Source organism: Sebastes fasciatus, chromosome 3 (genome assembly GCF_043250625.1).
Source record: "Sebastes fasciatus isolate fSebFas1 chromosome 3, fSebFas1.pri, whole genome shotgun sequence".
Classification (NCBI taxonomy): Eukaryota; Metazoa; Chordata; class Actinopteri; order Perciformes; family Sebastidae; genus Sebastes; species Sebastes fasciatus.
The window spans coordinates 18,809,227-18,835,589 of record NC_133797.1 but is presented as its reverse complement, the minus strand read 5'-3'; the positions used below and the strand labels follow the sequence as shown (position 1 = coordinate 18,835,589).

Below are 26,363 nucleotides of genomic sequence, written 5' to 3'. Positions count from 1 at the left end.
TTGCAAGTAATGAAACAAATTTATTGAATCTTCCAGTAGAGGCTTGATATTCATGGAATAAAACTGCTTTTCTGGGAGTTTTACTGAGCGAAAACACAAAGAAGGAGAAAAAAAATGAAACAAAACAAAGAGGCAATGTGTGAAAGTGCCGACAAACAAAACATGTTCAAAAAATACAAAAAGAATGTAAAGAGTAATACAGTTTAATAGCAAAGAGGATTGCTCAAAGCATAAAAGAAATTAATGGCAAAATCTGCAGTTTATAAAAACAAAAAATAATCATATTGGGACATCAGTAACTGATACCCTTTTCTCAGTCAACAATTAAAATTTGAATGCTCAACATTTTCCCATAACAGTCATTTTACAAGTTTTGCTCAGTCGATGTAATAAGAGAATGAAGCACAGTCACTGAAATATTTATGTCCTCAATGTGTATTTGACACGTTTGATTTTGCTGCAGAGTAAACAGCAAAAGGACAAACTAAACTGCACTTGTATTTGCCTCTGCTTCATGTGGTGTTCAGCTACCAGTCTTAAATGTGTAACACTACACTAACCAAACTATGCCTTGCAAAACCAGACTGCACAGCACATATTCTAATAGTGAATATATCTATACACTATTTCTTAAAATTCATTTGAAACACGAGTGTAACACAAGATGAGCAACATTTAAACATTTTTCTGAATAGTCTGAAATGCCCTTTTAGTGCCATGCCCCACACTAAACCCCTCTAAACTCTCAAACTCCCCCTAATTTTGCCCTCATATTATTTTTCACGATCTGTGATATGGGATTTTATTTTGATATTTGTACTGCTTTCATTTATTAGCCTAAAAAAAGAACACTCTCCAGTATCTGGAGATGATTAAAATTTTTCAGTCATACTGGTCGACCTCCAAGTCCCTGCTAACTTTTTACATGTCGTAAGTACATTTCATGCCAACCTCGTCGCAGTCAGGCAGTAGACAGCAGCCGACTGCAATTTTGGTGACCTGGAATGTCCCGTAATTATTGTAACTACACACGTATATCTGGATTTTTAGAGGGAATATTTAGATGAAAACTAGTAATGAGTCAGAATAATAGAACAATGAAAAAGAGACGTTTGTTGGAGCAAGATCAGGGAGGATACTTGCGTCATGATGAGTGTGATGGTCTAATTATTACAGTTGGTCACAAAGATCAAGTATCTTCCAGTTGCATCACGCTCGCTTTGCTTACTCCTCTCCCAGACTGTAAATGTGCCCAATTCAGACATCCTTCAAGTAGAGAACAAACCATTTAACAACCTGCCCAGCCCTACTGGTCCCAGATCAGCTTGTGTTTCAGTCAAAAAAAAACTCTATCAGTTATCGGAAAAGGCAGACTGGCTGAACCACAAGCCACTCTGTGACCCTATTCTTGCTACTTAGGACCAAAATGCTGGGGTATGGACAGCCACAGGGCTGAGGACATTGAAGCCTAGGAGACGGAGGATATAGGGTTGTGGGGGGAGCCCATCTGGGTTAGCACCTTATCCAACCACTGCAGGGGACCATGCAGGTGAATCTCAATCCAGCAGGGTGTGCTGGTCACATCCTGGCGGTGGTACTCTGCTCCCCAGCCCTGGAACACATGAAAACACATCACTTTGAATTATGCCACTAAGACTCGTTCAAATGTTATTTGGACTGCTCACAGTGTTGAGTTCTGTTCATGTTAAGATTCTACTTTGTATCAAGATGTCCTATGTTAACGTTGATGTTTATGCCCAATTAAGAAAAAAAGGTTAATGGATTTATGTTTTTATACATTTTCACTGAGAATAAAACTAGACTTTAAAAACAGATGGAAACTGTTCTTTAAACTGATTGATTTCTACCCGGACTTTGTGTCTTAGAGCATCCAAAAGTTGTTGAAGTCTGAAGATACTGTTCACTGCACTTTGCGGAGAAAAAAGTCAACTTACAACTAACATAGTTAAGAAGACGCATCAAGTCATAGAAAGTAGAGAAAGTGAGGAGAAAACACAAACTTAAAAAAAGAGAGCTGCAACATTTAATCGCTAAGTTGTCAACTATTAAATTAATCGCCAACTTTTTTGATAATCCAATAAACGGTTTGAGTATCTTTTTAAAGAAAAAAAAAGTCAAAATTCTCTGATTCCAGCTTCTTAATTGTGAATACTTTCTGAATATCTTTGAGTTGTGGACAAAACAAGACATTTGATGACGTCATCTTGGGCTTTGGGAAACACTGATCGACATTTTTCACCATTGTCTGACATTTTATAGACCAAGCAACTAATCGATTAATTGAGAAAATAATTTACAGATTATTCGACAATGAAAATAATTGTTAGTTGCAGCCCTAAAAATATTACATTGTGCACAAAGAAATTATACTTTAACTACAGAGTGTTTGCACAGTAGATGTTATTTAAAATTCAGATTCTTTTTTAAAATCCCATTTTCACTTGTGTTTAATCATCAAATTAAACATTTATAAATTTACAGATTTCTTAAATAACAATGAGCCTTAACAAAGGACACATTGATACTATTTCTTAACACTGACTCACATGCCATCCAGTTAGTTTATATGAAATATATTACGGTCCAAAAATGTAATAGAGTTCTTTTCTTTAATTCTGATAATTCTTACCTTAACGAAGCTCATGCGGATGGTACACATCTTGGTGAGCTCATAAACGGCCTCGAAGCCGTGGTTGACGGACTGGGCCAGCAGCTCAGCAAACTCCTGGTTGTTGAAAATCTTCAGGCTGCAGCCACTGGGAATCTTACACACAGTTGTGGGATGGAAGCCGTGGTGGTAGTTACAGTTGCGACTCTGGACGAAGATACTGCTATCACTCAGACATTCTGCATACACCTCCCCACCAACATAATACAGATGGACACCTGAGAGGAAGCGGGAGAGAATAAAGTGTTGGTCACCTGGAGAAGCGCCACTTTCATCAGCAAAAACAAAGCCCCCAAAACATCAGTGTGGTCATCTTAAAATCAATACACTAGAATGTTTACTCAATTTGTTGTTATTGTTCCCATAGACAACATGAATTGATTTAGTCTCGTCTGCTGACAGTCGGTGCATTGCAATCATTGACGGGCTTTCCTATACTGCACCTTTGCCGATGTGCCGCCGGGTGTTCTCAATGGTGGAGTTGCGGTTGACGTTGGAGAGCAAGCCGAGGCAGAATCGGTTGCGGTTGTTGGAGGGATCTGTGAAGCCATCGACGAGCACGCTGGTGGAGGACGCCTGGAACGCCTCTCCGACACGATTGTTGAGCTCGTAGTAAACAATAGAGCACCAGTGCTTGGGTTCCTCGTAGGCCACGGGCTGCACATCTGCGCAGGAAACACATTAACAGGTCACAGGAGTGAGCTGAGTACACGCAGAGACAGACGCAGACACATTTAATGCACATTTAAGACTCCTCGGAGCAGACTCCTGTACAGACAAGCTGCCAGGAGCCACTGATGCCAACAGAGGCTCAGCTGTAAATCTTACTCATCCGCACAATTATTTCTTCCAAATTGTCCCTCATAGCCCATAACAATGATTTGAATAAATATATTGGACCCACTGGCTACATTTGTGTACATTTATGCTGACCAAAATCAATGCAGACGCATCCTAAAGTATGCCTACTGTCTGAGGTCTGTGTGCCAGCCTTTATTGAGCAGAAAAACAGTCAATAGACGGTGCCTGGCCATGCTCTCTGAGCCAGTGCCAGCTGGCCTCGCCCACTCTGAGAGAGAAGAATAAATCATGTTTATCTAAGCACATACTTCTCCTAAACTTCCTCTGTAGCGTGGCACTGGCTAGCAGGTGTGTTTTGTCTGTCCCCTTCCCAGAACTGGCCTACAATAGAAACCCGCTCCCCTGTACAGGATGCAGCTTGAGGAAAAAAACAAAAAAACTCCCTAAACTCCCACTTCAGCAAACATTTCAACAGCTCTTCCCACTACTGCTGTCACCATGTGTGGGCAGACATTTTTGGGCCTTGAGTGCAGGATCGTAAAAAAGTAAAAATATTTTGTTGGTCAGGTGTGGAAAACTAAAGTTCAGACCAAAGTTCAGCTGTTATTCCAATGTGAGGTGAGAATCATTTAACTGCAAACACCTGCATGGTGTGCTCGGGGCATAAATCTAACCATTAAGGAAAAGGTTTGGTTTATTACAACTTGGGTTTAGTTTCTGTTGTTTTGGCCATCGTTTCTATCAGTTGTGATGACATCATGCTCACTAAAGTAGTAGTAGTAAACAAGCCAATAGATTAGCCAGTGGCTTGCAGCCTGGGGGAGTGAAACCTCAACACGGAGTCACAAGATGAATCTAAGAGGTTGTGAGATGATCACCAGAATATGAAATGAGAAAAGACAAAATTCTCCTGCACAAAATTGCTTGTTTTTGGTACTTTTTTCTTTTGAAATACTGAATATTTTACCACATTGTGCCTCTAAAAATCATTGTGAGAAGGGAAAATCACTTACAGACATGTCTGATGTAATAAAGGGTCACAAGTTGACATTAAGGCTGCAACTAAAGATTATTTTCATTGTCGATTAATCTGTTGATTATTTCCTAGATTTTAGTAGTTAGTTATAGTTGTTTGGTTTATAACATGTCAGACAATGGTGAAAAATGACCATCAGTGTTTCCCAAAGCCCAAAATGACGTCCTCACATGTCTTGTTTTGTCCACACTCAAAGATATTCAGTTTACTGTCATAGAGGAGTAAAGAAACCAGAAAATATTCCCATTTAAGAAGCTGGAATCAGGGGCCCCATGTACCAAGGCTGAGTCCTTACCGCAGCGGCCCAGGGTTCAAATCCAACCTGTGGCCCTTTGCTGCATGTCACCCCCTCTCTCTCCCCCTTTCATAGCTGTGTCTCTCTCACCATCATTAAAGGCATTAAAAAGCCCCAAAAAATAATCTAAAGAAAAAAAAAAGAAGAAGCTGGAATCAGAGAATTTTTACTTTCTTTCTTTAAAGAATTACTCAAATCAATTATCAAAACAGTTGGCAATTAATTTAATAGTTGACAACTAATCGATTAAACGATTAATCGATTAATCCTTGCAGCTCTAGTGACATGCTTTGTATAAAGTCACAGGAGTCACAAGCAAAAAAGGCTGATCTAAATCACCTGATATGTCGGTAATAATCCCTACTGTATTAAGTGTTACCTCAGTTAACATTAAGTACAGTAGGTAACAGTTATACCAGTAAGTCAGCCTGTAAACTGTGATGGAAGATAATTATTTTATAATTTGCCTTTGTTTTCTCCTCTAAGTAAGTTATCTAACCCGGGGGTTTGTTTTAAACTTTAATCCATCAGACTTTTAGCAATGCTTCTGCACTCCCCGATCCCAGCCATTAATTTAGCAGGTATAATTTGTATCATTACTGATAAAAATGAAGACCAACACTACAAAAACTATGGAATTTCCCTTTAAATCAGATGGCTAAAGAGTCCAATTCATGTCCATTGTACTGTATGGTCTATTACATATTCATGAATGCAGGGTTCAGATTGGTCTCTAGCACAATAAAGCCCAAACCACAAAGTCAAGATAGCAGCAATTATTGCACCACATTTCAGATCTGAAATTCGGAGGTAATTAGTGAATCTTATCGTTAACGAGTTTCGAGTCATTACCACCAGCAGAGATGACATAAGCCCCAGCTTTTATAGACCTCATAAAACTGCTCTGAGGCCTGGCTTAATTTGCTGAGGCTTTGAGCTTCCCATGGGCTCGCACCCACAGACAGAGCCTCACTGTAAACCAGCAGATCCTTTCCACACACTGTTCAGGTTTTATCTGTCAGGATAGGGCATACCAACTCAGTTGAGGTTTTTCTTTCTTTTTTTTGAATTTGGAGGTGGACCACAAGAGGAAAAAACGTTGAAAACTAACAGACTTCCCAGAAATCTTTGCACCTGCAGATCAAGGCAGGCAGGTGCACACAGCTTTATGTGGATGATATCACCGGGAACACAAGGACGGGTGTATGAGTGTGAGATAGTAACTGCCATGGTTACCTGGCCGGTTGTTACTCTCTATAGGCAAGGCTGGAACCAGGAGGTTGGTGTCCATTGGCTGGGGACAATCCTGAGTCATCTGCTCCTCTGGGGGCATGTAGGCAGGAGGGGGAGTCTCTGCATCAAGAAGGAGGCAAAAACAAAGAGCAGAGAAGTGAGTTGTTGTTCAGTACGGAGGAAAAGGAGGAAAAGGAGGAAATGTTGAAGAAAAGTTCACTGTTGGATCTCACCTGGCATCTGGAATGGACTGCCGGGGTCAGTGCTGGATGGTGAATGAGGGAAGGTAGCAGCGCTATTGCTGCCGCTTCCGGGCGAGTTTGGGTAGCTGTTTCCTGGCGATGTGGGGAAATTGGGGGGCATTGTGTTGGGGGGCATTGTGTTGGCCTGAGCAAAGGATTCTGGGAAGGTGGCATTCTGCGGCATGTGCGGCTCATTCTGTTGTAGAGGGTTGCGAAAGCGAGGCAACATTGTATGCTTGGCGTTGAACTCGCTGTTCCTAGGTACCAGCACAGGGGGCAGCACTGAAGAGGGAGAAAGACATAAAAACGATTAAAACAGGAAGTGCATTGATGCATCAGCAGTTCTTTAAAGGTACAGTGCGGAGGATTTGGCGGCATGTCGGCTTGCTAACTCCGCCTCCCTGCCCTCGCTCCAGCCTCGGTCTGGGTCTCATTCACATGAACGGAGGAAGGGAAATAACTCTGGATTCGGCTATTAGTGCGCTTTACAACTTTTAGGACCTAATGATTTAAATAAGGGCTGTTCAAGAAAAATTATCCTCTGAGTTACAGATGTCTCTTTCCCAATATAAGTCTATGGCAAAAAGTCTTTTTGGGCCCAGTTGGACACAGAAGTTGTAGTACCGCTTTTGGCCACTAAGAATATTGGCATCAACGACCGGCACTCTTCCTGGGGGCCTGATGTAGATATGAAGGGCTCATTCTAAGCTAACGAAAACACAACAATTCTTAGTTTCATTCCACTAATGAGTCAAACCAAACATTCTTTTGATAACCATTTTTTAATAGCAAGTCCACAAGAATTTCCTAATTTGGGATCAAGAAAGTCTCTCTATATATCTATATATCTATTTAAGCGCTACTACTATGACTTTAATAAACTTGTCGCAGGCTCTCTTTGTATTCTGATTAGGAGTAGGTGATACAACGCCATAAACCGTGAGATGATCTACCGCCATACTATTTATACCATGGTGGCTCTCCCTTTAACATGTCTGGTGTATGAGGCCATTGTAGGACATGTTGTAAATCAATGAGCAGGACTTTTAAGGGTTTTAAGGCAGTACTCGTTTTTTGCATCATCTATTCTATTTTGTTTCTTAGCTACCTCCTTGGGTGTCTTTATCTTATTGGTCTGTGATGTACGTGACTTGGCTACTGTGATAATCGGCCATTGGGATTAATGAGGAACTTATTCTGTCTATCTCGGATCTATGATTAATTGACTGATTGTTTCAGCACTGTAGACGTTGTGTACAGTCACACACATGTGAAACCTATCCATACAAACTCCAAAAAGAATTTTAACATAATAAAAAATCTCTTTCTGGCTCTCTCCATGTTTCTCCGTTCTGAACACAGATGTCCCTGCATTTTTCAAATGTCAGCTTCCAGCCTGTTGGTCTTAGCCAGCAGTATTTGGCCCACACTCTCAGGTTTCTGCTCTGAAAAGACATTTTGAGGCGAGCCATTCTTGAGGAATTCATCACTTGGGGTAAATATCCTGGCTGATGTGAGGGCTATTCAGGTGCTGTACATACAAACCACAGAGATACGCTCCACTTGTGTCTATAAATACCTGTGCAGATAAATAAAGCTGGTGCTGAAATGTTAGACGGGGCCCACGCTGCTGTCAGTGTTCCTGCAGGTAGCCCGTGTGTGCTGCAGCGGGCCAATGCATCAATGTAGCAGTTTATTTCAAAGGTTATATGTGGAGCAGGTGTTTGGATGAATAGCGCCGGGAGATTGACAGGATGTGTGTGTAGGCGGGTGGTGTTAGGGCAGTAGGGGAGGGGGGTTGTGCGGACAGACAGGTGCTGTGGGGTTTAATCACCTTAGCCCTCCGTCTTCCACCCGCTGCTAAAACAAAAAGTGTGCAAGGCAGGCAACAACTCTTTCCTCCCATTGTGTGTGGGTGACTGGCTTCCTGTTCCAGCCGTCCTCAGAGAAACTGTGCGTGCCGTCATGTGTGTGTGTGTGTGTGTATCCTGGTTTTTGTAACACACATGCAAGTGCGGGAGTGTGTGTGTGTGAGACTGTGTGTGTCTACATGTGTGCATAAATGTTAAAAAAAAAAGGCCAGCAGCACAGAGCATGCCTAAAACAAAGCCCTCATTCTCCCCCAGATGGAATTTCCTGCTCCACACACATGAACGAACACACACACACGCACACTTGGCCATTTACACACTTAGCACCCTGCACACAGCTGTTTCTATCTTGTCAGCTGACCCTCATTTTCTGTTTAGTAAGAGTACTGTTTGATTTGTCTCAGTTTTGCACTACCTTTGCAGTGAACGCCCCATAGTTAATGTACATAGTTAAACATAGTTTTATCGGAGAACTTATCCTGATTTTATTGAGTTTTTTTTATGTGATTTTCCTTGAATGGTCTTTTTATTTCTTATATATTATATTATAGGAGTTGGTTTTGTCTATTTCATTAGGAAATGTAATCCATTGGAGTAATTTTTTATATAATTGTAATTTGATGATTTTAATTTGCTGCCTTGTGTGAAGTCATTTCACACTGGATTTAATGTCCTCTCCTAACATTTTGTAAATCAGTCATGTAAATAAAAGGTGTGTGAAGTTTTTTCTTGTTATTTCTAACAGGCAGGGGGAAAAAGAGTAAAATAAGTGAAGATCTGCATAAGTCATTACTAGAAAAGAAAGCCAGGAACTTCTTTCCAGGACTAATACTTGACTTAAGAAAAGCTCAAAAGTTCTTGAAATTCAATTTAAATCAAATCATTAAGTATTTTTTGTTTTCCTTTATTAGGAAAAACATAAGAATGGGGATGTTGCACCCTGATATCTATATCTTTTCATTACATATAAATCTACGACTGTGCCAAATGTGTTGCTTTTATCGCATAATGCACAATTTTTCTGAATATTTCAGTTAAGCTGCCCCACTAAGTGATGTAACTGATTGTGGTTTTATAATAACACTGACAATGTGGGACACGTCACATCATGGCTGATGCACTTAATACTTAATAAGGTCAGTATTGGCCCGGATAGGATCGGTGCATAACTACTTATTTCAGGATCATATCACTCACCTGGACTGTCCACTCGTTTGTAGTGGTAGGGGTTGATACACACATCCTTCTGTTTGGAGCCAAAGGGGAACTCGCAGCACTCCAGGGCCTTCAACTCGTGGTGGGACTGCAGGTCGGGCCAGCGCCACACTCGACAATAAATGACATGCGGCAGACCTTTCCTATGGGACACCTGCAGCCGTCCATCCAGGGAGCGGGGGATTGTCACACAGTTACTGACCTGACCCGGGCAGCTCAGAGCCCTCTCCAGCTCCTCCATGGCTCCCTTTTTCTTTTTCAGTTTCTTAACCAGAGCATCCACTGCCTTTTCCGCCCATTTCTCTTCCTCGTCTCCCTGCTTCCAACCCAGCAGCCGTTTCACCGCCGGGCTGGTGAAGGAGAAGAGCGAGGTGACGTTCATGTTGGACAAGCCGCCCTCCTCCCCTCTCCTTTCTGTCCAAAAGAAGTGTGAGCAGCGATGGTGGAAAGTCCAGTCTTATAAGAGAAAGGGTGAAAGAGAGTTTGTCCTTTTGGATTTTCAGATAATCCTCAGCTTACAAGATGTAAAATCAGGTCCTCTTGAGGTCACTAGAGGAAAAAGGAGAGGTAGGTTAGCATCTAGGAGTAAAACAATTCTTCTAACAGAGATATCAAATGCACATCTGCAGTCCTGCTTGCTGCGTCCTTTCTCTAACAAAGTTGTAGCAACTATGGTCTACATTAACCTCTCCCCCTTTTGCCTTACTAGCAGCACTGACGTCTCATCAGAAGACTGCCGGAACAACCCTTGATGAGGCGATGATGTCACCATTATAGCCGTTATGGCCATGTCAGTCGTGGCTTCTGGGAAACTGGCAGAGGAGTCAGAACAGACAAGCTCCTGTGAACATCCACCCCAACCAGGCATTCTCCAGATAGCTTCCTGTCCGTATGGCTTGTCGCATTACCACCAGTCACTAATGTCATTTACAGTAAAGGACTTCACATTCAGTATGTAGCCTACGAAACCTAAAGGAATTTGGCGTGCAGGATTAAAATCTGATTCACTTTGCAGACATGTATACTCTTTCACAGGTTAAATCTGCCACCCTGTCCATTCCCTCAACATCTATTTCATACTGTAGCTATTGGGCTCAAATTGTTTGGCCCACAAATCGTCAGTAAATAATGAACATTATGAGCCCAAAGTAACGTCTTAAAATTACATATTTCTTTTAAGTTTTTCTTTTGTCTGAACATCAGTACAAAACATGAATGAATTGACTAATTGTTTTAGCTTTAGCTGCAAGTTATGATTATGTTCATTATCAATTAATCAATTATCAATTTTCAAATAAATCATCCAAATATTTGAGTCTATAAAATGTCAGAAAGCAAATCCTCCTATTTGAGGAGCTAGATTGATTTATATAGATTTAAATGGCTTAACCGTATATCCTAATTAGGGCTACAACTAAAGATTATTTTCATTGTCGATTAATCTGTAGATTATTTTTTCAATTAATCAATTAGTTGTTGGGTTTATAAAATGTCAGAAAATGTTGAAAAATGTTGATCAGTGTTTCCCAAAGCCCAAGATGACGTCATCTAATGTCTTGTTTTGTCCACAACTCAAATATATTCAGTTTATTGTCATAGAGGAGTAAAGAAACCAGAAAATATTCACATGTAAGAAGCTGGAATCAGAGAATTTAGACTTTTTCAAACCGACTGATCAATATCAAAATAGTTGGCAATTAATTCAATAGTCGACAATTAATTGATTAATCGTTAAAGATCTAATCACAATAGTAGTCAATTAATTGTATGACAATAGACTGGTCACTTAATCGACTAATTGTTTCAACACTAATGCCAACACCAAAGGAGTTATACTGTAAGTGCACGAAAATGTCAGAAATTCATGGAAAATGCCAGCCACAATTTTCAAGAGCCCAAGTTGACGTCTTCAGATTGCTTATATCTGCAACCAACAGTTGAAGACCCAAATATATTTAGATTACTATCATAGTAGACAAGGAAAACCAGTAAATATTTACATTCAAGATGGAACCAGGTCTAAGTTGACTCTCCGCTGGGCTTAAGAATCAGGGAATTATGTATTTTTACGATGCTTTTTAAACCAAAATGGGTTATACAAGTAGCAAACTCCTTTAAGGAATAATTCAGTGCACAGGTTGTGTTCTTAATGTGTGCCACAGTCTGTTTACTAAAGGGGTTAGCCCTGAAGTTAGCGAGTCAACTTTGGTTCATATAGACATTGCAATATAAAACTCAATTTACCCATAATGCCAATCCATTTTACTTGATATGACTGTAACTGAAAGATTTTAAAATCCTCTATGTTGCTCTCTCTCATAAACACAACTCAGTAGCAGCTAGAGCAAAAAAAAAAAAGTGTCTGCCACTCTGCATGTATGTGAAATTTGAAAAGGTCTTTCAGATGGAGACTCTCAATGAGCCGCCTGCTGGGGCAAATGCTCTATGAAGCTTCAACACCACCAACCAACAAACACTGGTTTGGGGCAGGAATCTGGCAATGTGCAGGACAATAAAAAGGAAGTGCATGTGGACCCCAGGATAAATGTGCCCATTCATTTGGGTCCCACGGGACCAATTCAGTAGCCAGGACATACACACATTCTAGCTTTTAAAAGGGAAAACAAGAGCGCATTGAGCACCTTCTTTTTCAAGTTTTTTTTTCTGAATGCAATTAGGGAAGATATAACATAGTTATGGTTGAGGTTTGAATGAGCACGAATGTTCAGATGCAGTCCTAGAATCAAATAAACAGCTTGTCAGAACTCCACCACCTTTTATCCGCACTGACTCACGGGTGAGGATTCATCGCTCTCTGACAGTAAAGCCTGCAGTATATTGGATTTCCTACGAGCAGGAACAAATACATCATTAAGAATGCTCTGTAGTTATTCTTGGCCCTTCAAATTACGGGATGAATAGCGATTTCTATCTTTGTCAGCTACTGCATGTGTAGGCTACATCATACTGACAAACGGGCAGGGGAGTTGATGAGAACAGGTGCTTACAACGTTTACAACGTGTGTGTGTGTGTTTGGTGTGTGTTGTGGGGGCTCTTACTATCACTAACCACACTGACAGGAAAGCAGCAAGTTGTACCTATACTTAGCTTTGCCACCCGAATCACATTGGCTAATCAAAAGTGACGCTGAACTACTAACAGACATGGGAGGAGACACTGGGGTTGTCTGTGTGTGTGTGTGTGTGTGTATGTGAGATTGTGTGTATGTGAGATTGTGTGTGTGTGTGTGTGTGTGTGTATACATGTATGAGATCAAGGGAAAACATATCTCAACATGTGCCACAAGACCCCACTATGGTATCACAAACTCCTAGCAACCTCAGAGAAAAACTCTCCACCATCACAGAGACAGGAAACAGACTGTGTAGTTTTGTCTTTATATCTGTCATCGCCTGCACAGCAGCGACATCACTTCCTCTTGCTGAGAACTGCAGGTTTTTCCACAGGTGCAGGGCGGGAGAGAAAAAGTCTGTTTCCTAAACGGGCCACCCCTGACTTTTATCTTCCTTTCTCGCTCTCTCTCTTTCTCACCAGTTTCCTTTGCAGTGAAACTGTTAGAAGTGGAGGAGGATGGGTCAGAAATGTCATGGGTGTGGCCTCTGTTCCCGCCTGTTTATTGCAGTAATGTTGCCTCAAACTTCAAAAACCTCAAACTATTCTCGTTATCAGGGCTGGGCATCCTTTGAAATATTTTGATACCTGCGTTGCAGTACCAATAGCAGCTATTGTACAAGAAATTTGCCTAAACTAAATAGACTAAACTTGCTGCAGTGCGTAGAGTTGGAGCAAATATGATTACAAAAAGTAATTTTTATAAAACGGTCACTATATCCTGACAGTACAGCATGAGACCGGTAATATGAAAGAAATCATGTGCCTCTGTGTCCTCTGGTGTCCTCCGATGCTCCTAATGGCATCTGCAGGATTTCACAGACCGGAGGAAAACAACCAGTCAGAGCTAATCTGGAGTCTGCCGTCCAGCTTTCGCCTATGAGCCGGCCGTCAATCACTCACAAACTCCGGTCAAACGGTCAAACTAGGGAGCGCTGATCAAATATGAATCAATATTCTGTTACGTTAATGCCTGTTTCTCACCTCAAATGTTTTCAGAATCATCTTGTAGTGTACTGTTTAGCTGTAAAATGAGAAAGTTTGTGACCCGGCAACCGTGTTGAGATCTCTTGGGGAAATACCAACCACCTTTGTAAAATTTGGTGCAATTTGGACAAGTGACACGTTCAATATTAATAACCTTTGAATAAACAAGTGACCAGCACTCTGGGCAGGAGTGGGGGCGGGGCTTCAGGGCTCCGCAGACTGAGACGATGATGTCGTCTGCAGCAGGCAGCTGCTGGATGCTGGATACACTAACGTTACAACCAAACTCTACTTCGCTTCCTTCACTTTCCTGGAGTCAGCAAGTGATGAGCGGTTCTCAACAACGCTGCAAGCAGCACTTCCTTGGAGCCAAGCAATCAGCCTGTTCCGAACGGTCACACGGGCTCTACACTAGTGACGAAAAATGCCCATCACAAGTTCCCAGAGCCCAGACTAACATATTAAATTTGCTTGACATGTCCAAGCACATTTTCAAACCATGAAACCGTCGCATTTTTGCTCAAAAAAGGACTAAAACAATGAATTATGAAAAACAGATTGATTTTCTGTCGATCAACTATTCGATTAATCATTTCTAAGCAAGATTACAAATTTAACCAAACAATTAATGCCTGCTTTTGATATGTGACAGCTATGCATACATTTCATGCAGTGCTTAGAAAGTATGGTATAGAGGTTCAATACCCAACCTTAATCAGAAATCTCAAGGGTACTACAGCCTCTGCTCGTCCTTTGTTCCGCCATCATATTTTCTGGATTTCTGTGCTGTTGTCTCAAACTAGATGTATAAACTAGTTTCATTATTGATATTGTAATATCTTGAATATTTTCAAAACGTTCAAAGCCGATGTATCACACTACATTGTGACCTTGACAGTGTCTGGTGCAGCACATCTTCACACAGAGCAACAGACGTACTTGAACGCTGAGTGTGGTGCACAACAATACAACATAAAGTTCAAAAGACTATAACTGCAATATCATCTTCACACATACAGGGAGTGTTTTTGATCCACTTCCGGCCACAAAGCTGCTTTGATGGCCTCTCAGTAACAGCCAGTGCTATCAGGACTATAGCTGCAGAAAGACGACCTTTAATCCATTTCAGATGAGAGATTCCAGAAAGTTCTGTATAGTAACATCTGGAGCAGTCTTCACAGTCCTCTGTTGTCATTCTGCTGCAGCTGGAGACCATATCTCTTGGATATTTCCAATCCTGACAGTTAGAAATATCTGACTGCTGGCCTGACCGCATGCTTATTTAAAGGGTCTGATACGGCTTTGTGTTGGTTCTTTGGACAATGCTAGTTTAGAGTTGTCTGTGAGGCAGTCAAAATATAAAGGCGCCATTGTGCCCCCCTGTTCCCATACCTATGTATAGACTAGGATGTTCGCGTGACATAAACAGGCTTTTTGTGCACCAACTTTCCGAACTACTCTCTGAAAATTTCACTTTAAATAGACTTGGTGTTCAAATGCAGGCAGTTTTGCAGATGGTCTGTCAAAACAAATTCTGAATACAATAAATTAAGCTCTGATCTGATCTGAATGCAAAATAAAAGTCCTTCATTTTGTCGCCTTGAAAGATCTTGATTCTAGCACTTTACACTCTGATCACTAAATGCCCTCATAATCATAATAAAATGCCATTTTGTTTGACTTCCTGATGTGTTCATGTTAGCTGATTTAAGTTTGCAGTCCAGATCAAAGAAAAATGCTGAATCAAAAGTTATTTCTGTAAATTGACTACTATCAACCTGTACAGCTGCATTGATCTCATCAATTCTTGTTGCCATATTTGTGCTGCTATTTTTCATGGATCTATTTCCCTGGCACTGGCCCAGGGAGATGACATCCCCATTCTTAATCCAACCTACAAAGCTCTGATTGGTTCGGTTGTTTTCCAACTGAAGTAATAGCTGACAAAAACATTGAACGTGAAAATCTGAAATGTGGTCAGTAATTTAGATTCCTACTCACAATTCTCTTAAGGTGTCCAACTACAGATTATTTTCCATTGTCAGTTAACTTTTCCAATTTATCAATTACTCAAGGTGGCATATTTAAAATGCTTGTTTTGTCCAACAAACAGCCCAAAACACATTTACAATTTGGGGTGTAAGAAAATATAAAAAATATCAAGTATCGAAATGTTTTGTGATACTGTATTGATTCTCAAAAGCAAAGTATTCATTTTTAATTAATAGTTTACATGCAAAGATTAACTCAGCCAATACTTCATTTCATTTGCAAAGATACGTGACCTCTCAAAGTAGTGCTATGATGTTGGATGTTACGGGGACTGTGATAAATTCAAATGCAGATCACACTGTTCTGAATGCATGAAAAAATTAACTTATTTTACTCAGATTGTATGCATATTTTGGCGTTCTTTATACTATGACAATTTTCCTAAAATTGGATTTTTTTTAGATCGCAATATATCGCTTTGTATCGCAACCTTAAACCTATATCGCTTGAACTTTGAACCTATATCGCAATATATTTATTCGTAACCCCTGTATCATGATACGCATCGTATCGCCTTGTTTCTTGCCAATATGCAGCCCTATTTGCAATAGTACAAAACAGAAAAAAGCAGCAACATTTGGGTGTTGGATAACTTACATGATTAACTTCATTCATTGTAGATTAGAGCTGCAATGATTAATCGATTAGTTGTCAACTATTAAATTAATCAACAACTTTTTTGATAATCATTAATCGGTTTGAGTCATTTTTTAAGTCAAAGTTCTCTGATTTCAGATTCTTAAATGTGAATATTTTCTGGTTTATTTACTCCTCTATGACAGTACAATGAATATTTTTTGAGTTGTGGACAAAACAAGACATTTGAGGACGTCATCTTGGGCTTCGGGAAACACTGATCAACATTTTTCACCATTTTCTGACATTTTATAGACCAAACAATTAACCGAGAAAATAATCAACAGATTGCTCAACAATGATAATAATCATTAGTTGCAGCCCTAATGTAGATCAATTTTCTGTAGAATGATTTATCAGCATGTATTCCTTGCATCAAATATCTGTATGTAGTCATCAAACGTTGAGCCTCACAACAACCATGTCTCACACAGTCAATGAGGAGTCACAACGAGGCCTTGGCCACTGCTCTCCTCCCTATAAAAGCTGAAGCACACACCATCATTTACACAACAGCTCCATAAAAGCCACTCTGACATTCCCTACAGCCGAGGCCGGGCAATGCTCTCTCGCTATTGTGTTAGCGGTAGCTTGTTATGGCCATCAGTTAGCCCACCGGACGGAGACCGAGGCTAATGGGAGCACAGAATGGGATCATGCGACACTGACAGGCGGAGGCTTTGACCCACCTGGTGCGAGCTGTTAGCCACTACACTAGCCCCATGGATCATTTTGCACCGCTCCAGTGTCTGTTAATCAATTTAGGCCTGGGCTGTGTAGGATGAGGAGGCAGTAATGATGCTCTCTGGACCCTCCCTAGGGACGGAGCATTATAAAGAAGCTACATTATTTATCAGCAGGGTCCTGGATGGGGCCTCCATTAGCCCCCGCTCAATGGAGCCACTGGCTATAAACAGAGGAGTGCAGGAAGAGAGAGAGAGTGGTAGATAAAGAGAGAGAGACAGAGGAAGAGGATGGAATGATGCAGAAAGAGAAAGAGAGGAAGAAAGTGAGAGTGACGGCAAAGCCAGAGACATAAGACAGAGTGATTGTTTTGGAGAGAGAGATGTGGAAAACACTCATAAATCTGTGTGTCTCTTCACTGAGCATTTCTCGATTAAGTGCCTTCAAGGGGACGTTACTGAGTAAAGAGTAACACTACAAGGATGCAATATATGCTTTCTCACATATACAAATCACAGCAATGACGCATGAAAGCATCTCTAGAGCAGCAGCTGTCGTTAAGTTCAATATCACCTGAGGCCACACATTGAAAAAGATTGACTTATTATGAGCTATTTCACTGTTTTACATTTTTGTAAATTAAATATCTTTGGGGTTTGGACTGTTAGACAGACGGCAATTTCAAGACGTCACCGTGGGCTCTGGAAAATTGTGGTAAGCATGTTTCTCTATTTTCTGATATTTTCTGGAATAAATGATTCACCCAACCAATTATCAGCAGATTAACCGTTAATGAAAATAATCGTTAGTTGCAGTCTTAGTTAGGGCTGGGCAATATGTCGATATTATATCGATATCATGATATGAGACTAGGTATTGTCTTAAATTTTGGATATCGTAACATTGTAAGATGGCATAAGTGTTGTCTTTTCCTGTTTTTAAAGGCTGCATTACAGTAAAGTGATGTATTTTTCTGAACTTACCAGCCTGTTGTAGCTGTTCTATTATTTGTCTTTACCCACTTAGTCATTATATCCACATTACTGATGATTCATTATCAAACATCTCATTGTGTGAATATTTTGTAAAAGCACCAATAGTCAACCCTACAACATCGTCTCAATATCGATATCAAGCTATTTGGTCAAAAATATTGTGATATTTGATTTTCTCCATATCGCCCAGCCCTAGTCTTAGTAAACAAAACCTGTTATTCCTTAAACTAGGTCTGCAACTAACTATTATTGTCATTGTTGATTAATCTGTTGATTATTTTCTCGATTAATCGATTAGTTGTTTGATCTATAAAATATCAGAAAATGGTGAAAAATATCGATCAGTGTTTCCCAAAGCCCAAGATGACGTCTTTAAATGTCTTGTTTAGTCCACAACTCATATTCACTTTTAAGAAGATGGAAGCAGAGAAATTAGACTTTCTTTTCTTTAAAAAATTACTCAAACTGATTTATCGATTATCAAAATAATTGGAGATTAATTTAATAGTTGACAACTAATCGATAAATTATTGAAGCACTGGGCGCTCCAATTAAAATAATCGTTAGTTGCAGACCTAAAAAATATTTCATTGTACTCAAAAAATATATACTTTTACTACTGTTTGCACTGTTATTTAAAATTCAGATCTTTTTTAAATCCCATTTTCACTTGGGTTTAATAACCAAAATAAACATTTATAAATTTCCAGATTTCTTAAAAAGAAAAAAAAAGAAAATAATGAGCCGTAACGATGGGCACATTGATACTACACTGACACAACTGTAATCCAGGCAGTTTATACAAAATAAGTTCCAGAAATTTAATAATCTCTAATATACAGTATTTGCAATAACCTAATATTGGCTGATATGTCAGCCCATCCTGAGCTCAACTATAGCTATGTCAATCGGTTCCAAAAAAGTATCGAGGCTCAATAATAGCCAGCCTTAGCAGCCAGCAAATGCAGATATTTACCACAGACACTCGTGTCTTATGAAACAGTGGAAGAGCGAAGCTTGAAATAACCAGTCAGACATGAGGTGCTGCCCTTAGCGACTAGACATGGCATTGACCTGAGAGGCTCCTTAAACTCGCTGGGGTCACTTTTCCTCACAAACACCAACACATTCACAGCTCTGACCTGGTAAAGACTACGCTGGTGTACAAGTGAGAGGAATCTAGCTAGTCACCCTAGAGCAAACACTGGAAAACATGACTTTAAAAGGCTGAACTGGGATCAGATTCTTAATGTCCCAGACACACCAGTCCCACACACGACTGCAGACATAACTAGCAAACACATGGGGGTTTCAAGCAGCTATCTCAACCATGCTTGGCACTCAGTGTTGGGTTAGTGTTGTGTTAGGGTGGACACCTCACCCCGACACATGGCAGCAGGCTATGTTGTCCAAGCCGTGCAGACACACGGGAGGGTTTTGACGTTGCTCACTACTGTTGTGACTGACTCTCTGGATACAGGAATGCTGCCGCTGCTAACCTATATTTACACCTTGTTGTTGAGTAGTTTTTTGCCTTTGCTATGATCACAGATAGATAGATAGATAGATAGATAGATAGATAGATAGATAGATAGATAGATCCAAAAATACAAAAAATACAAAATACATATATGTAAATAAGAATGATTAGATTATATTAACCAGAAGTATAAAACATTACATAGTCCCTTATTAAAGATAATACCACTAATTTGAGAAGGGAATGGCTTTATACGTTGATTTTTGGGTTCCTAGAAAAAATAAATAATAATAATGTCGAACAATGACTGATATATTTGACTACAGGACGTCTCTGACTACATACATGCTGAAAATCAAACAATCTTTCTGTATTAATTAAGATATTTTGACTTATAGGTACAGGCCTATAGAGACAAATATAATATTATGTTTTGTAAGCACAAAGAAGGAGATTAAGCTGATAAAATCATCAGACAGTCATATCTGCATTGCCATTTACTAAAGAGGCTTCACCCTGATATAAAACTACCCGTCATTTCAATCCTAAAAACACCATTTAGTTTAATTTTAAAACCAAATTTAAAGCTGCATACCGTGAGAATGCAGGAACGATAAAAAACAATTGGAAGTAAATCACGGACAAGGACAAATTCCTGTCCTTTGGGTAATCTGATATGTCATCTTCAATAATGTCAGGAGATCTAGCCTTAGCTGCTGTAGGTCTCTCTCTCTCTCACTCTCCCTCCTTTCTCCATCTATCTCTCACATACACACTAACACAAATTCATAAAAACACATTGACACATGACTAAAACCACATACATGTCCTGTGCAGCATACTGGTGCACCAGTTGAAATAGCCTCTGCAAGTCTGCATCAACCAAAACAGTAAAATGATGAATCTTTTTTTTTGTTTTAAATGGCAAGATGTGAAGGGATGGCATGTGTGAATATACTGCATGTATATTACCTTATTCATTATACACTGGTTTAATGACATCAACTTATAATCAGTTAACAAGTGTATGATGCACCACAGATCAATCCATATCCTGTAGTTTAATAAATCAAAAAGCCCTATACTACCATACTACTATACAGTATAGAGCTGAAAAGATAATTTATCAATCATTTGAATCAGTAAATTGAAAATATTTGGGTTTTTAGCAATTTGAAGGCATCTCATTGGGCAATTTTCTGACATGTCATACATAGACCATGCAATTCATTATGTGACACATACTGTATCTTAATGAACCAAAATAGCTCCATACCATGTGTTTAATAACTACAGCTTCATCTTCATTCAGCATTATGGCTGTACATTTACTAGTGCTATACAACTGATACCAGCTTTCAGAGTGATTTAACCCCAATTTATGGTGTTTTTAAGTGTCCAAAAGCTGCAACTTCTACAATATTCCTACAAAAACGTACTCTTTTTCTGTAATATACAGTAAGATAGCCTACATTATTAGAGGATTACTATAGTTCTGTATTATTCACTTGTGTTTTTTAACACGTAGTCTAAACAATTAGCTTACACATTCGTGAAAATGAGACTTAAATGTGCAGCTTTAGTGTAAAAACTGTGAAGAAAAGGACGAAAAGTTTGAAGCTGCCAGCTGACACACTGTTCAGTTTATAACCTATAATCTAATTCCCTACAAAACAGAGACATGCACACTATAACAGAAGAAAATATGCATAAAGAAACGTTTCATTTAGCACGTTGAACAATATAAATGAAAAGTTTACAGTACCTTTTCTTCCTCTGCTCGCTCTCTCTCTCTCTCTCTCTCTCTGTGTGTGTGTGTGTGTGTATGTCTCTGGCTGTCCTCGGTCTGCTCCGCCTGGCGTCAGTGAGTCTCTGAGCCGCTTCACCCTCCGCTGAGCGCCAGTATCACTCCGCGGTGGAGCTGCAGCCAGCCACCGACAATAACAAGACCTACTTTTCACACATCTTCAACATCTTCATTCACTGAGTGGAAAGGGATTATGTAACTGTGAAACAATGCGGGTTTTCCTCGTTTTCTCACCACCGGGGAAGTTTCTTTTCAGATTTTTTCACTTTGTTTGTTGCAAAAGGTGGTGAAATGTTGCTTATTTTGATGCAGTTTAGAGAGAAAGAAAGTAGAAAAAGAGGGTCTCTGCACTGCAGGATATCCCTATAATTGCACAATATGGGATTTCTTCTGATCTGATTTTTACTCCTCCCACACCAGTACCTCCCAAAATACAACAAAAATCATCTTAAATGGGGACTTATAGGACATGTCTGAGTTTGTTGTCGCAAAGGTGGTGAAATGTTGCTTTTTTGATGCAGTTGAGAGAGAAAGAAAGTAGAAAAAGAGGGTCTCTGCACTGCAGGACATCCATATATTTGCACAATATGGGAGTTTAAGGACTTTTTCTGATCTGATTTTCACTATTCCCATCCTAGTACCTCCCAAAATACAAAAAAAAATCATCTTAAATAGGACATAACTAAACTATCAGTTCCATGATGTACCTCCAGGCTATGATTGAGCCATGCAGAAGCATCCATTCATTATTCCTCTCTGTGTTTTTACTAAATAAAAACAGCTCTTTTTCACCAAGTTTTAGACCAGAGCTGCACATTTAAGCCACATTTTCATTAATGTGTAAGCTAATTGTTTAGACTATGTGTTAAAAAACATCAGTGAATTACAGAAGTATAGTAGTCCTCTAATAATGTAGGCTAGCTTAATGTATATTACAGAAAACGAGTAGGTTTTGGTAGGAATATTGTAGAAGTTGCAGCTTTTGGACACTAAAAAACACCATAAATTGGGGTTAAATCACTCTGAAAGCTGGTATCAGTTGTATAGCACTAGTAAATGTTCAGCCATACTGCTGAATGAAGATGAAACTGTAGTTATTAAACACATGTTATGGAGCTATTTGGTTCATTAAGATGCAGTATGTGTCACATAATGAATCTAGCAGCAGTTTTAACTGATAGACTGGCAACTGAGTGGTTTTATCTGCAGTGAACTCCTGAACTGCACCGTGTTAAGCCGGCCTCTCAGTTCCCCCTCTTGCTTTGATTGTGTTATGATAAGCACTATTTATGTTGCCAGGAGCATGCTTATACATGCTATCATCTCAACTTCTCACCTCAAGACAATAATGCACAAGCAGCCCATGCAGTCCCGATGCAGGTTTTTGCACTGGTGGTGTATTGTAGAGGGATAATTTGTGCAATGTCAAGAGTGAAACTTCCAACAGTTCTTCAAACCATCTCATTAATATTGCATGATAATGCATGAAAATAGCCTTCAGGCAGGGCAGCAGCAGCAGCAGAGGACATAAAGTGTCATTTCCTCAGAAGTGAGCTAAATCAGCCCATACATACATATGTGCATCAGAAATAATGTGAGTTATGTTTAAGAAGAATTCAGAATAGCTTTTGATTAGATAATATTTTATCTGATCAAAACAGAGCTGAATTTCCTGTCACAAAAAAATATATACTTCCTCAGATAATAGGAAGTTAAAAATGCCTGACAAGTACAATATACACTACAGGTATTTGAGTGAATATTATAGGAATAGTGTTAATTCGCAGATGCATACTTTAATTACTTAGAATAATAGGGTCAAATAATAGAAATATTGTTAAAAAAGAAAAATCTTCGGTGATGTGATAAAAAAAAAACAGTATTTCAGTATTTGTGTTTTATTAATGAAGTTCAGGGTCGCCGCGGTGAGGAGGGACTAGATTGTCTTGAAGACAGGCGGAGGGATCGCGCTCATAGCGGAGGAGGCTCCTGTTGTAGGTGACGTCACGGCGCTGGCGACAGAATGTCTGAGTGAGGCGGGAGCGAGCTGCACGTGAATAAATCTGGGAAACAGAGCGAGGAGGAGGAGGAGAGAGGGGAGGACGATGATGAGGATGATGAGGGTGATGGTTGTGACTAGGAATAGAACTTTTTTTTAGTTGAAGGATTCCCTACACACACACACACACACAATAAGCAGCTGCACATTCATCACAAAAAACTATCCCTTAGTACAGATACACACAATCATTCCACAAGGCATGCTGCTGCTGCAGGTTGTTTTACTTTACCAAGATCCAAAACAAAATCAGGTCAAAGTACAGCAATATACAACTTGGGTGCCGATTCGACTAGACATGGGAACAAGTCAAATCATACACTTCTAGGGACCTTTACTTTGGAAAATATCTAAATTAATACATTCAAATGTTTGATTTTTTTTAGCATGTTTATAGTCAGAGATGTCCTGAAGTCCAATATATCAGTCATTGTCAGGAATTATTTATTACATTTCCCTCACAAATTAGTGGTATTTTCTTTTTAATTTATAATGGACATGTCATGTTTTATACATCTGGTGAATATAATCCAATCAATCTTATTTCCATATATATGTATATTGTATATACAGTTCCCTTTGTAACCTCCGCCAAGCACGAAGGCTTAGGAAGGAGTTTTTTTTTTCACCGGCATTGGTTTGTTGGTTTGTGGGTTTTGGAGGATAACTCCAAAAATCCGCTATGGATTTGTAACCTGCCTTGGCGGAGGTCTGCGCTCTCCGAGTGCACTTCTAGTGAACACCTTATTTTGGAAACCAGACGTGAGTAACTTCTCTAGCTCTCCCTTGCAAGAATGGAATTCACTCCCAAATCATATTACACAACAAAATGATATATATGGTTTTAAAAAAACACTAAAAGAGCATTACATAAGAATAAACTTTAGTAATTAATAAGTATTCCTGGGTGTGTAATGGTATTATGGGCCATTCCATGTTAAATGTTAAATGATGATATTTATCTGTTAGATCATGATAGATTCAGTCGGAGCCTTTCTATTTTCTTTGTGTTTTTGTTATTTAAACTGTGTCAGTTGTTATTGTTTTATTTACAGTTGACGTGTATTACAATGTGTTATGTTAGTGTATAATGAGTAGTGTGAATGTGTATTTTTGTATTGTCACCATGTAAACTATGTGGACACCAGGAAGAATAGCTGCTGCTATGCAAAAGCTAATGCTATAAGGAAGAGGCTACTGAGTTTATGCAGACTCTATCAGGCTTTATGGCATTTAATCTCATTATAACAGTGCAATCAAATGGTAATATTCCCATAAAGATTTACTTTGATATTTGTACAGTGGCTGTCTTTGTTTAAACACTGGTTAAATTAACCCCAGTATTTTGGTGAAAAGTGACAGAGTAGCCTACATTTTATGGAAGTTTTTACTGGACTTTATTAGTTATAACCCACAGAAGACATTCCACAAATGTGTACCATGATCTGCACAAAACAAACAGGAGGAAAGTTACAAATGTCATGTGGCCCATAAATCCACAGGAAGCGATCTGCAAATGCGCAAATATCATTCCACATGTAGAAATAGATGCACAAATGTGTAAATATCATTTTACATGTAAACCTTAAAATACGTATTTACAGAGTAAGTTATGCGAATTACAACAAATAAAGTCCAATAAAAACTTCCATAACATTTACTTAAGAGCACTTTAGAGGTACTTGTTCTTTACTTGTGATATTTCTATGTTATGCTACTTTATAGTTAGGGATGCACCGATCCGACTTTTTCAGTACGGATACCAATAGCGATACCTGGGCTTTGGGTATCGGCCAATACCAGTATTTAATTAATAAGCTGTATGCCTCACTGTGTGTTAAGTTACTGGGATCATCAGGATTGACCTAATCATTGATTTCCTAACTGTGTAAAAACAGAATGTAACAAATAGATACACAGATATACATTTAGTGAATTGTTATTTATTATTAAAATAATAATGATAATTAATTATATTGTCTGTAAATCTGATCTAAATTTAGGTCTTAATACTGTTTCAAAGCCATCTCCTCACTGCCAGCAATACAATCCTTGTGGGGAAATAATAAAGTCTTTGTTTATTTACTTGTTGGCCTATATATAATAAATAGTAGAGTGAGCCCATTAAATATCCACCAGATATAGTTTTTATACATAATTTGGGAACCATTGCAAGAGGCACAAATAAAATCTTACAGATGCTCAAAAGATTTGTTGGCAAATTTAATACCTGGCTGAAGAGTGTCAGCCATCCTGTCGTTGTGCTGCATAAAGCAGCCACAATGCAAGTATTTGCATTTTTAAGGTGGCTAACATGAAGCAAATTATATTTGACATCATACAAATTCACTAATGCAGTTGCTGGGATCGTTTATGTGAGCACTAAAAATTAAAATTACCATAGCATATTACTTATATACTTATTATTGCTGTATCAGTGGCAAGGATGCTACTCAAACAATCACAAAGAGAGACCTTCTCCCTGTTAGCAGTATTCACTACGCCAGCTGACACAGTAATGGCTTTATATCTCACCTATTATTCACACTGAAGACTGAATATTGCTATCCTGGTAAAACAGGAAAACAAAACCTGTGTTTCATACATATTATGAACAGACAAAGAGAGGCTGCTGTTATTTCCTACCCTTAGACCGACCTTGTACTGTAGCGGTAAGAACTGAATGTGGAGGCAATTGAGATGACAGTCCCCATTGTTGAGCCATCACACAGCAGGACACCAACCACTGATGGAGAAGAGAAAAGGCCAACAGAGGTCAGCTCCTTCCCATCTCTCTAAGTTGTAGTACATGTCACCCTTAGGTAACCTGCAGCTGAAAGAGACACAGTAAGCACCCTGTGAATCTAAAGCCACGGGGCACGACATGGGGAGATATGGAAAGAGAGATAACTGGTTGCTCTGTGTACTCAAACCGTTTCAAAAACATGTCGGGTGCTCTTGGAAAACGGGGAAACATCAGAATAAACAGGAAGGCAATCCAGGCACTCCAAAATATTAGAACAAGTGGCAATGAGGAAGGAAGTATTAAAAAGCTTTTATTATAGTGGCTAAATCATTAAAAAAGCCAACATTTTTTCGACCACTGTAGGTCTTCATCAGGGCATTTAACATAGGGGAGATATATGAA

The 26,363-nt window shown here is 39.3% G+C and overlaps 1 protein-coding gene across 1 annotated transcript; it reads right to left on the bottom strand.

Moving 5' to 3' along the window:
- Positions 1-21,207, bottom strand: smad1 (SMAD family member 1). The gene is made up of 7 exons (XM_074629405.1): positions 21,115-21,207; positions 9,365-9,931; positions 6,288-6,578; positions 6,058-6,174; positions 3,133-3,354; positions 2,651-2,907; positions 1-1,612 (listed from the first exon to the last, which is right to left on the bottom strand). Exons 2-7 carry the CDS (start codon positions 9,762-9,764, stop codon positions 1,469-1,471), a joined length of 1,431 nt encoding a protein of 476 aa, XP_074485506.1. The 5' UTR covers positions 9,765-9,931; positions 21,115-21,207; the 3' UTR covers positions 1-1,468.
- Positions 21,208-26,363: the final 5,156 nt, after the last annotated feature.